The sequence below is a fragment of the Erinaceus europaeus genome, chromosome 2, assembly GCF_950295315.1.
Source record: "Erinaceus europaeus chromosome 2, mEriEur2.1, whole genome shotgun sequence".
NCBI lineage: Eukaryota > Metazoa > Chordata > Mammalia > Eulipotyphla > Erinaceidae > Erinaceus > Erinaceus europaeus.
The window spans coordinates 93,067,838-93,080,809 of NC_080163.1; the positions used below are offsets into that span (position 1 = coordinate 93,067,838).

Consider the following 12,972-nt stretch of genomic DNA (forward strand, 5'->3'; position numbering starts at 1 on the left):
TCCTACAGGAGGACCAGTTCTGTTGTAAACTCACTATTGTTATTTCTATTATTCTGAAAACTCATTAAACCACCATCTCTCTAACCGCCCTCACTGCTAGCCACTTCAAAATATGTCTAGTGTTACAACAGTTTCTGTAAAGAATTCCTCCTGAATATGTGTTAGAAGTTGTTGCTAGTGTGCTCATATTTGTTACATGGAAAACCCCTCTCAAACCTGGAAAATACAAGAGGAAGTCATGCATTGATTTTGCTTATCTTAGAGTAAAAAAGGAAGAACACTCAGAAATAGTAATAGATGTAGGTGGAACTTAGGAAGTGAAGGCAGAGCCATACAGATGAATAAGCCTGGTGAAAAAATAGATGGATGGATAGATAGATAGATAGATAGATAGATAGACAGACAGATAAATTGATTTAGATATATAACAAATCCATACCTGTGACCTTGGGAGAACTATTGCAGTTTCTGCTGCAGTGTGATGGGTATACAGAACTCTAGTGTAATTATATCCCTATTATCTTAGAATTTTGTAAATTATTATTAACTCATTAATAAAAATAATTAAAAATAAAAGTTTTAAAAAAGAAAATCACTCCTTTTCATCCTATTAGTCAGTGAGCCTTCAGAGCTCTCATTTGTTCACTAAAGACGCAACTACAGCTAAAATCACTAATATAAATCTTACTCATTCTTTTTTTTTTTTTTAACAAGAGCACTACTCAGCTCTAGATTATGGTGGTGCGGGGGGATTGAACCTGGGACATTGGAGCCTCAAGCACCAAGAGTCTCTTTGCATAACCATTATGCTATCTACCCCGGCCCTAAAATCTTACTACTTCATAGAGTGACATTTAAAAAGATGTACCTACGGGAGATGGGCAGTAGCGCAGCAGGTAAAGCGCACATGGTGCAAAGTGCAAGGATCAGAGTAAGGATCCCGGTTTGAGCCCCAGACTCCCCACCTGCAGGGGAGTAGCTTCACAAGTGGTGAAGCAGATCTGCAGGTATTTATCTTTCTCTCCCCCTCTCTGTCTTCCCCTCCTCTCTCCATTTCTCTCTGTCCTATCCAACGACATCAATAATAACTACAACAATAAAACAAGGGCAACAAAAAAGGAAACAAATAAATAAATATTAAAAAAAAAAAAAAAGATGTCCCTTCCTCTTGGTCTGTAAAAAATGTTTCCCCTTTAAATTTTTCTTCTTGTTGAAACGTTAACATGAATCTTGGGTAGCTCTCTGGGGTATAATGAAGTCCAAGGAAAGGCAACTTATCAATTTAGCAAACAGTACTATGCAATTTGTGGTCTTTTTCTGTATAAATACTTACTTGCTAGAGTAAAGACTACCATTATGCTACATGACTGCTTTGTGAAATAAGCAAATGATATCACCTATGAAGCCTTGATTGGTTTGTTTCCTCTTGTTTGTATTATGTTACAGAGTTAAGAGCTATTCAGATATTTTAAATAAAAAGATAGAAGGAAATAATGTTTCTGTAACACAGACATATATATTTACGTAATAGATGATTACTTGGAGAGTTCTATTTGACACACTGATAGAAGTTAATTAGCAAATGCTATATCACAGCAAGCAAATATCAATAGAGCATTCCCAAAAGAGGTCAAGGGGACTTAGAAAAAAATCTTCAAAGGTATGCAATTGTAATGCTGCTTATACAAAATAAAGCAGTTTGGCATTATGCTTGGTCACCATAAGACTGGTGCACAGCCTGGTAGTATGGAAACTGTGGTCCCTTAAGGGACATATACCCGTCAGGACATATACCTCCTCTATTTAACAATCTGAGTTAACAGCAATGCAAATTTCATGTTCCTGTTCCATTAGTCTTTGAGAAGTACTTGATACTGCTGATGTATTCACAGACATAAAGACAACTACGGAGAAAGTCATAAATGTTCATAAAATTTTTTTTCTTTAGAAAATTTTTTTCACTGACCTGGTTCAACGACATTCACTCTTATTTTCTTCCTTGCTACTTCTTTAGCGAGAGCACGTGAAAATCCAACCAATCCTGCTTTACTTGCACAGTATGCAGACTCACCAGGCAGGCCTTTTAAGCCAATAATACTTCCTAGAAAATAAAAAGAAACAGAAAGAAAAAGAAAGCAAATCTAAGTCAACCACTGAGGCTATTTGAATATTCAGGTAATTAATAATAATAATAAGCCCACTTTACCTTTGCCATTGATAAAGCTAAGAATCTAACCATAGTCATTTAAGTAATAAAACTTAAGAATCAAAGTCTACTTCATATATAAGCAGAAAAAAAGAATCTGAAAGAACCCTGAATGTCAGGCAGAGGTTTGAGAACCAATCCATTAAATGAAAGGAATCAAATCTGTGATCAACAGTATCTATAGATGCTTTCAACAGGAAAATATTTTTATAAAGGCTTTCAGAAGGAAGATATTAAAATCAGAGAAGTTTAAGGCTGATTAATTTTATGACTCTATAGCAGAGAAAGAAGTTTTCAGTCATCTACAAAAAAGTTTCGATTGAAAATAAATCTAACAAAAATGAATTGTTCATCTAAATTAGCAAAACTTTAATTATAATTTGTCTATGGAGTTACAATATAGTTCCTTCAGTGATATATATTATAATTCATACTTCCTGCTAAAGATTCTTGTGTTGTTTCATTTATATGAACATGCAGAATAATTTAGAATTCAAATATCAACTGCATGCAAATAAATTCTTACGAAACACAAGTGGGAAGGTAACTTTCTGTGCCACTGACCTGTACCAGAGATATAAAAATTAATCAAGAGCATCACCAAAAATTTTAAGTAATCTTCACTTCTTAAAATATAATCAACAAATCCAGCATTAAGAGTTATCTACATTATGACAGTTACTGACAAAGAAAAGTACAGTGAAGTGCAGAAGGAGGAAATATTTCAGGCAAATGAAATATAGACAGAGAAAGGGTTTTGGGGAAAAAAGAAAACGAAAGAGACACAAAAAAGAAAAACATCAGCATGAAGAAAAGTCAAACAAGTAGCTTTGGTTCATGGTGTTGCAGGAATTCATCCCTGAGCACAAGACCAGAGCCAGGTGAGGTGAAAAGGAGATTTTATACACCAGTGGTCAAGAGAACTGAATAATTTTAGTAATTTCTCTGTGCCTCTCATAGGGGTGACTTCCAGCTTTATAGGATTTTATAGGCATGTTTACATTTCAGTTATATACAAGCAGGACAAGAATTAGTTTTACAGGGATGCAGTCAGGGTTAATGTCTTACTTAAACACAATGCAACTCAGCTCTGCAGCGGAGAACTTATCTCTCCATTGGGGCCTGAATTCTTCCCTGGCTCCAGGCAACCTGGATTTCTACCCTAACAGGGATACCTCAGGCAGTTCTGCTTAGGACTGTGTATGTGTGTGTGTGTGGGGGGTGTGTGTGCAGCAGCAGCAACCTCTGATTGCCGTAAAGCCAGTACACAAGGGAAATATGAACACAGTTATGACATAGGAATATTTATCTATTATCTACATCAATGGGACACGCCATTGTTCATCTGGTTAAAAAGTAATTTCTTTAGCAGATTGAAATGGTCCCTGTGTAATAGTCTCTTAAATTACTTTCAGCCATCTACTTTTATTAATCTGACACAACTGTAAAATGTTTTCATATATACAAGAATTGACTTAGTTTTTATAAATATACAGATAGAATAAATGGATCTCTCAAAGTTAAATCCACCCAATGTCGCCAGGCACACAGTTCAAGGGTCCAAGGCCCCAGGTTCAGTCTCCAGCACCACCATAAACCAGAGCTGAGCAGTGCTCTCATAGAAAAGGAAGAAAAAAAGTACTGCTCAGCTCTGGCTTATAGTGGTGTGTGTGTGGGGGGGGGCCTGAACATGAGACTTCCAGAGGCTCAGTCATGACAGTCTCTTTGCATAACCATTATGCTATCTATTCTCATGCCTGAGACTCTAAGGTTCCAGGTTCAATCCTCCATCCAACCCTCCCAATAAGCCAGAGCTAAGAAGTGCCCTGGAAGGGAAAAAAAAAAAAAAGAGAGAGAGAGAGGGAGAAAGTAAACTTCTTTTTAGACCTCTATACATTTATCAGTGACCCACACAGCTGCACTCTCTCTCCCTCTGTGTGTGCATGTGTATATATATATTTTAACTCCACTATCTCAATTTTTTCAATTCCTTGTTTATACTTTTTTTTTTTTTTTTTTTTTTTTTTAGATACAGAGAGGTAGAAAGTGCACGAAAGCAAGCACAACAACTTCCTTCAGTGTGGTGGGGACAGTCTCAAGCCTGGGACATGCACATGACAAAGCAGCACAATATTCAAGTAAGCTACTTCACCAGCCTTGATTCCCTGTCAATAATTTTTAAATTATGTTTTACATAAAATGCACAATATCGGGAGTTGGGCGGTAACGCAGCAGGTTAAGCGCAGGTGGCAGAAAGCGCAATGACTGGCATAAGGATCCCGGTTCCATCCCCCAGCTCCCCACCTGCAGGGGGGGTGCTTCAAGGGTGGTGAAGCAGGTCTGCAGGTGTCTGTCTTTCTCTCCTCCTCTCTGTCTTCTCCATCTCTCTTCATTTCTCTCTGCCCTATCCAACAACGATGACAACAATAACTACAACAATAAAACAAGGGTAACAAAAGAAAATAAATAAATATTAGAAAATAAATCTTATAAAAAAAATGCACAATATCCAATCTCTTTAAAAAAAAAAAAACCAAACAGCTTGCAAAGTTAGACCAAAACTGTGCACAGTACTAACCAACTGGATTCTGTGCAGCATTCGCCCATCTGATTACATAACATCTGAATGCCACAGCTAATCATTCATCACATGGTTAATGCTGTCTTTTTATTATTATATATGCATTTATTTATTTATTTATTTATTTATTTTCCCTGTTGTTGCCCTTGTTTTTCTTCATTGTTTTTGATGTCGTCATTGTTGGATAGGACAGAGAGAAATGGACAGAGGAAGGGAAGACAGAGGGGGAGAGAAAGATAGACACCTGCAGACCTGCTTCACCATGTGTGAAGCGACTCCCCTGCAGGTGGGGAGCCGGGTGCTCCAACTAGGATCCTTGAGCCAATCCTTGCGCTTTGCACCATGTGGGCTTAACCCGCTGGAATACTGCCTGACCCCCAATGCTGTTGTTTTTTTTTAAAACCTGGCAACAGCAGTCATTGAAAACCTACCTGACCACAACTCAGGAACGTAAATCTGTGATTACCATATTACCCATTAATCAGTTAATCAAATCCTTTCTTCACATATAATACAAAAATATCTTTCTTCCAAGTTTCACATGTGAAAATGTATGTATCAATTGATTAAATATTTTCATGCTACTAGGAATGATTACAAATTCACAAAGTTATTGGCTCACCTATATTAACTATAGACCCGCCCTGCTGTCGGATCATAGTCTTCACAGCAGCTTTACATGTCAGCATGGAACCCAAGAGATTAGTATGAAGCAGAGAGATCATGTCTTCAGTTTCTGTTCTTACTAAAAGATTATTCCTACAGTGAAAACATCATGTACATTAAAAATTGGATAAAACAGAAGGTTATAAATACAAAGCAATTTTACTGAAAGTGTTTCATATTCAAGCTAAAATATATACAGTTCCATTTTAACTTAGTTTGAGAGGTACCAAAACAGTAACTAGTAAGTCAGAAATGATCCACCCAGAAAAAAGAGGTCTCCCCTCCTTTTACATAGAGCAGCAAACATGCCTAAATGCTAAAAGTCATGTCATGTAGTCTAAATAGCTGAACTGAAGAAGAGTCATGTCAACCTTATTTAATAATAAAATTAATAACAGTACATAATGTCAATCTTTAAAAAAAAAAAAAGTCTGAATCAACTTAAACATGAAAATCTCAGGGCCCATCAGTGGCACCTCCAGCAAAGCAAACAAGTTACATGCTTTAGGACCCAGGTTCAAGCCCCTGGTCTCCACCTGCAAGGAGCTGGGGTTGGGAGGGAATGACTCACAAGAGGCAAAGGAGACTGCAGGTGTCTTCTATTCTTTCCCCTACTCTCACGTTCTCTGTCTCAGTCATAATAAAATATTTAAAAATAAAAGAACATAAACTAGGGCCCATGAGATGGAGCACATGTGCACATGTATCCATAAATGGGGGGAAATATAGATATATATACATGAGAGCAAAAGTGCACAAGTTTGCACTGATTCAGTAAGTGCACCAAGTAGAAAGACCTCAAAAAGACACCATAAACTACTTAATCAGATAGTTTCTACTTAGACCTAGATACCTTCCCCACCTACTTTTCCTATTTCTCTTCCCTTAGTCACTCCAAGGCTAGCCTTGTCAGACAAAATAAGGACTAAAAAAGCTGAATAAGGGCAAGAGACGAGCATACTTTTAATGATGACTCTTTTGGTCGCTACCAGGCTACCCCATCACTGGGGTCCTACTCCAGGAGTCCTGGGATTCCCACACAGACGTGATGATGGGCTTAGACCTCTACACTGTCACTGATCACCTCCATCAGGAAAAAAATAGTGGCTCCCTTTGTGGGCCCCTTTAAGACTTTGCCCTCAGTATGGATCAACAATGTTAGGAGCTGTTCCATTCTCCGAGGAGACTGGGCCAGCATACTCTACCACTCTAGGAAGATGGGTCCAGCACTGAGTGCAGCCTACAAATGTTCCTACATATGACCACAAAATGTGAGTTCAGACCTACAGGGATGCAGAGGTTACACAGGCTCCTGTGCTGAATATGGGCCCCAGCTCAAATTGATGAGGTTTACAGTTAATAATATTTATATACCTTTTCTGTATTTGGGAGCTACTCTCTTCCCTGATCCAGCTTTCTAGCCCTTTTTCCAACTCTGACACCATCTCCCCAGACAATACCTTTGGTCTACCTGCATATTAGCTGTCGGGCTCAGGCAAAAATTAGTAAAGTCATGGGCCTGTTGGAATATACCTAAAATAGGCCTACTGGCTTTTTCCAAAATGGAGAACCCAAATCTCATCTGCTATATTCTTGCCTTTAGGTTCCAGATTATTAAACAATTTGTTCTGCTTTATATCTCAACTCTTTTTCAGCCACCAAGCTGCAGATGCTACCACAACGCCGACATGAATTCCCTGGGCAGAGGACCTCACCAATGTTCCCTGGAACCCCACCTCTCCAGAACCCTGTCCCACCAGGGAAAGATAAGAGACAGGCTGGGAGTATAGATCAACCTGCCAACGCCCATGTTCAGCGGAGAAACAATTACAGAAGCCAGACCCTCCACCTTCTGCACCCCCTAATGATCCTGGGTCCATACTCCCAGAGGGATAAAGAATAGGAAAGCTTTCAAGGAAGGGGATGGGATATACAACTCTGGTAGTGGGAACTGTGGGGAATTGTACCCCTCTTACCCTACATATTCATTTTTTTCTAAACAAAAAACATAAAAATCTCATGTCTGAGGGCCTGGCGGAGGCACACCTAATTATGTGCATATGTTATAATGTGCAAGGACCCAGGTTCAAGACCCTGGTCCCCAACTGCTGGGGGAAAGTTTCATGAGTAGTGAATCAGGGTTGCAGGTCTCTCTCTTTTTCTCTCTCTCCCTCTGTCCCCCCTCCCCTCTTGATTTCTCGCTCTCTCTATCCAATAAGTAAAGATAATAAAAAAATAATAAAAATTTAAAAATCTCATGTATGATGATAAAACTATAGCACAGAAAAATATAGCCTCTAGGCAAGTAAGAATTTATAAACCTGCAGGTTAGGCTGCTCAGAATAACCAGTTTGTTCAAAAATCCTTCTAACTGCTGGAACCAGCTATATAATTTGTGGGACTCAGCAGAAAATAAAAATGATCAACTTCTTGTAAATAATGCATAGAGAAAATTTTATATTAAAAGTACTAACATATTGGGGCACAGGGGGGCAGTAGCACATCGGGTTAAGTGCACACTGTATGAAGAGCAATGATCCTGGTTCTAGCCCCAGGCTCCCCACCTACAAGGGAGTCACTTCACAAGCAATGAGGCAGGTCTGCAGGTGTCTGTCTTTCTCAAGTTTCCCCTCCTCTTTCAATTTCCCCTCCTCTTTCAATTTCTCTCTGTCCTAGAAAAAATGGGAAAAATGGACTCCAGGAGCAGTGGATTTGTAGTGCGGGCAATAAACCTGCAAGAAAAAAAAAAAAAGCACTAAAATATTTTTAAAAACCTGATTCCATGGAGTTTATGACATATTTAAGCAAAGATTTGGTGGCAGACATCAAAATAGAGGTTACCTATATGGAAATATTCACTGGAAGAAACAGAGGGTCTCCTAGAATACAGGGAAAAATTCTCTAGTTCAATATGGATGATTATTAAGACTTTAAAATTGAATTATACTGTTAATTGTGCATTTTTTATTTGTAATTACAATGGGTTGCAAGATTATAGAGTTACAGGGTACAGTTCCACACCACACCTACCACCAAAGCTCTGTATCCTCATCCTCCCACTTTCCAAAGATAACCACCATAGTTCTCATAAGTCTTAGAAACAGTTTGCTTGTTCTGTTTGCTTATTTGGTTTGGTTTTGCAAATTCATGTATATCATTTCTCTAGGTTCCATATATGAGTAAAACCATCTGGTAGTTGTCTTTCATCTCTTTACTTATTTCAATCTAGTTCCACCCCTTTGGTTCCAAAGGACATAAAATCATCCTTTTTGATTGCAGAGTAGTATTATTCCATGGAGTATATATATCCCATAACTTTTTTTTACATTTCATTGTACATAGAACTGTACTTCTAATTGTATACCTCAATACAGAAGAATGATATGAATAGAATTTTTAAATCACTGTTCTTACAAGTAAAGCAATATACTAATTCATACTACTCAGACATAATAGACTTGGAAAAGACATATTAGAGATATATTTAAATTTGTAACCTGGAGTTTAAGATCCAATGCACTACGGTGGAGAACAATGATGGTGTGATGAAGGGTAAGGTATGTTAATACTTATCTTGGGAAGATATGGAACTGCAACCCTGTGACAACAATTCTGTAAGCCAACATTTCCTCAATAAAGTGATTTAAAAAACTGTGACCAACCTGTTAAGTCCAGCTGAATTTACCAAGAATTTAACTGGACCTAAACTTTTCTCCATCTCTTCAAATGTATTCTGAACATCTTGTTCTTTGGCAACATCACATCTAAATGCCAAATGATGCACTAAAGGGAAAAAAAGAGAGATTAGAACTACTTATAAATTATAATTTGATTCTGTAATTATTCAATACACATTGGCTAAGCATATACTTTTAAGGCAGACTAGACATGGGGTAATCTAAAACCTCAAAATGATTATGCTATAGGCTTCTGCTCTTATAAAGTTTAGAACAATGAAACTGAGATGGGAAGGGTGAGCAATAAGGAAAAGTAAGGTAATACATGAAAGTTCGTCTTGAATTTTTTTTAAATTTATTTAAGAAAGGAGACATTAACAAAATCATAGGATGGGGGGGGTACAACTCCACACAATTCCCACCACCCAATCTCCATATCCCATCCCCTCCCCACTAGCTTTCCAATTCTCTATCCCTCTGGGAGCATGGACCCAGGGTCGTTATGGGTTGCAGAGGGTGGAAGGTCTGGCTTCTGTAATTGCTTCCCTGCTGAACATGGGCGTTGACTGGTCGATCCATACTCCCAGTCTGCCCCTCTCTTTCCCTAGTAGGGTGATTAAATATTTTTCCCTTTTTTTTTTTTTTTTTTGTTTGTTTTAACCAGAGCACTGCTCAGCTCTGGCTTATGGTGGGGGGGGGACTGAACCTGGGGCTTGAGAGCCTCAGGCATGAGAGTCTCTTTCCACAACCATTATGCTATACCCCCAGCCTTTGAATTTTTTTAATCAACAAAAGGTGGGGGCCAGGGTGGGAGTAGATTGCAATAGTGGTTATGCAAAGAGACTGATGCTTGAGGCCCCAAAGTCCCCATACCATCATAAGACAGAGCTGAGCCATGCTCTGGTAGAAGAAAAAAAAAGTGGGGGCTTTTCTCATGTTCATAAAGACAGCAAACTTAACTCTTTTAGGTATTATATTCCTTATTGAAAATTATGTCTAATTCTGTTAAATTTTAGTTTCTTCGCTTTTTTTTTGTTTGTTTTCTTTCACTTTTGCTTGTGTGCTTCTTTCTTTTATTTTTCTGGTTATGGTACATACAGTTTAACAACTTATTCAATCTGGATGATTAGGAAAAGACAAAGCTGGCAGCTGAAAAAAAAACCTACAAATCGTGAAAAAAGAATTTTGCTAAAAATAACTTACTCATTTATTTTATTAAGTGTTCTTTTTAATGTTTAATTAAATGCCACAAATAACTTTAAAGTATCCTCTCTTTAATAATCCACCATATTGACACTCTAAAATGTAGATTAAAATATAAACGGTTCCTTCTTTTCTGTATCACCTTGTCAAAAACGTTAACACTGAAATTATTCCCTCAAACCATTGAAACAATACATCTGGCAAAGCATACTCTCTTTTTTTTTTGCCTCCAGTTTATTACTTGTGTTCAGTGCAGTGAGGAATACTGGCAGTAGAAATTCACTGCTCCTGGTGGCCATTTTTTCTATTTTATTGGATAGAACACAGATAATTTGAAAGAAGAAAGGAGAGAGAGAAGGAGACAGATACAAATATATCTGTTTCACCACTCATGAAGCATCCTTGCTGCAGTTGGGGAGTGGGGGCTTGAACCCTGATCCTTGCGTGGGTACTTGCGCTAAGTACTATGTGCCTTTAACTGGGTGCACCACCATCCAAGCACTGTGAAGTGTACTTTCTAAGGGAAAAATCACTTATGGAGCTCATAATTATGAAAATAAAGGCTCAAAATCTGGGTCCACAGCACCCCTAGGAAGCTCAATCTACCAACTTTTATCTTATTTTTTGCCAACATGGTTGTCATTGGAGCTCTGTGCCTGCACCACTCCATCTCTCTTGGGGGGGAGCAGAGAAGAGTAGACAGCAGCACTGTTCTGCCATTTGTGAGCCCCCCCCTCCACCCCCCATTTCCCAACCCCACCCAGCAGGCCTTTCCATGAGGTGGCCAGGGGTTGAAACCCAGATCCTTCAGCAGAGTAACTACTCCACTGGAGTCTCCCTCCATATGAAGCACCACTTTCTCACCCCTTTTTTAGTTAACATACTGGCAATGAATATAAGAATTAAGGAAAAAAAAAAAAAACTCTGAACAAAACTGAATAGAGCATTTTAAGTCCTAAAACACTTACCTTTCCTGTCAGAACTCTTTTCTGTCCAGCCCTGGCTCCCTCTGGGGTGAGCCCTTTACCCTACATTAAATGTCAATTTGGGGGAACAGGCCAGTAGCGCTTCTGGTTCAATTCCCTGTCAGCCCCTCTCCTCCTCTCTTAATTTCTCTCTGCCCTGTTAAATAAAGTTTAAAAAAAAAAAAGTTAACTATTGTGTAGTTCTCCCTTGCCCGACACTTAAATAAAGCAGCAGCTGTTGTCAGCTATTGTAACCACCACACTGCCACCAGACAGCTCAGACTCAAAGAAAAGCCTGTGTCCCTCCCTTGGCAGCACAGGGAGCATTGGGGGCGACTATAGGAACCTAAGCACTGGGTGCAGCGGCAAGGGGTGTCCTGTCCTGCACGCTGCAAAGTGGAATGCTAAACCTCTCACTGGGCCTTAGAAAAACAGGCCAGTTCTTTTTGTGCAAATGTAACTAGTTTTTGTGTTGATGTAACTAGTCAAGTCCAGTTTAGTACCTACCACCAAGCTCACGGGCAGTTGCTTTGGCCACTTCTAGATTTCTGGAGATGATGGCCAGTCGGTAGCCCTTCTGGGCCATTAACTGGGCCACTCCCCTGCCAATGCCCCTGGAGCCTCCAAAGATGGCACAGATTTTGTCCATAGCAGACCTAGAGGGCGGAGGGTTGGGGAGGGGAAATCAACCTCTTTCCAGATTCCCCAGAGATTCTTAACCACCCTTCGTCAGTCCTTGCAAGAGAGAGGGAAACTACTTAAAACACTTCGCCCTCTTTACTACATACACCTGTAGCCTAGAAACTTGCAACCTAGCAGGACGCAGAGAGGCACTTCTTCTAGCGTTTGCCCTCCTTCCGTAGCCATACGACAAAGACCAAGGACGATGGGGCGCTGAGAACTCACGTCACTGGGCGGGCTCTCAGGCCACGCCCACAAGCATTTCATCAGGCAAGAGCCAGGCCTGACTAAGGGGCTGCGCTGCATGCTGGGAAGTGTAGTCTTGATGCTGGAGGGGACGGAAGCACAGCTCAGCAAGCAAAAGCTCAGGGCCTTCCTGCCTCGAGAAATGGGAGGTAGCAGTTAAACTATAAGTTTGCCTTGGCTTTTAAGACGCTGAACTTTTCGGTTTTAAAATCAGGACAGTTTCCCCAGCAAACCTAATAGATCCCAGACTATACACTGTTCAGAACTTCAGTCCTTGCCTCGCTTCAGTGAGGACCTTTCATCCAGGATACTAGAAATCCTACAAAATGTCCCAAATATCAGACTCACACTGAAATATATCTACTTGCTCCCCACAAGTTGCCCCAGAATGGTTCACTACTCAGATCTTAACATCCATCTCAAAAGGTGTCTGTCCTGTGAACAGATAATCTGCCAGGAATGCTGCGTAGTAGGTCCTCAAGAAAAGTTAAATAAATAATTGACTATACTTGAAAGATGAACCAAACAGTCACAGGCGGCTGCAGTTAAAAGTGGGTTCCTGCAAATTTTAATTGGAAGTAATGAGTACTGAAGTTAATGTGCTAAAATTGAGCTTTGGGGGCAAGGCAGTGGTGTACCCAGTTGAGCACACGTTACAATGTGCAAGAGCCCAGTTCAACCCACCTGCAGGTGTCACTCTCTCCCTCTGTCTCCCCTTTCCTTCAGAAATTCTCTCCAATAAGTAAG

At 39.6% G+C, this 12,972-nt stretch overlaps 1 protein-coding gene across 3 annotated transcripts in view; it reads right to left on the minus strand.

The window, feature by feature from the left end:
* CBR4 (carbonyl reductase 4) overlaps positions 1 to 12,136 on the minus strand; it is a 214,723-nt gene extending 202,587 nt beyond the window's left edge. For all 3 annotated transcript variants that reach the window (XM_060184277.1, XM_016190058.2, XM_007527231.3), the window contains exons 1-4: positions 11,806 to 12,136; positions 9,116 to 9,236; positions 5,410 to 5,546; positions 1,967 to 2,101 (exon numbers count right to left, since the gene is read on the minus strand). In XM_060184277.1, coding sequence (XP_060040260.1) covers positions 1,967 to 2,101; positions 5,410 to 5,546; positions 9,116 to 9,236; positions 11,806 to 11,947 — 535 coding nt within the window. In that variant the 5' untranslated portion in view covers positions 11,948 to 12,136. The remainder of the gene's footprint in view (positions 1 to 1,966; positions 2,102 to 5,409; positions 5,547 to 9,115; positions 9,237 to 11,805) is intronic.
* Between the last annotated feature and the right edge of the window lie 836 nt (positions 12,137 to 12,972).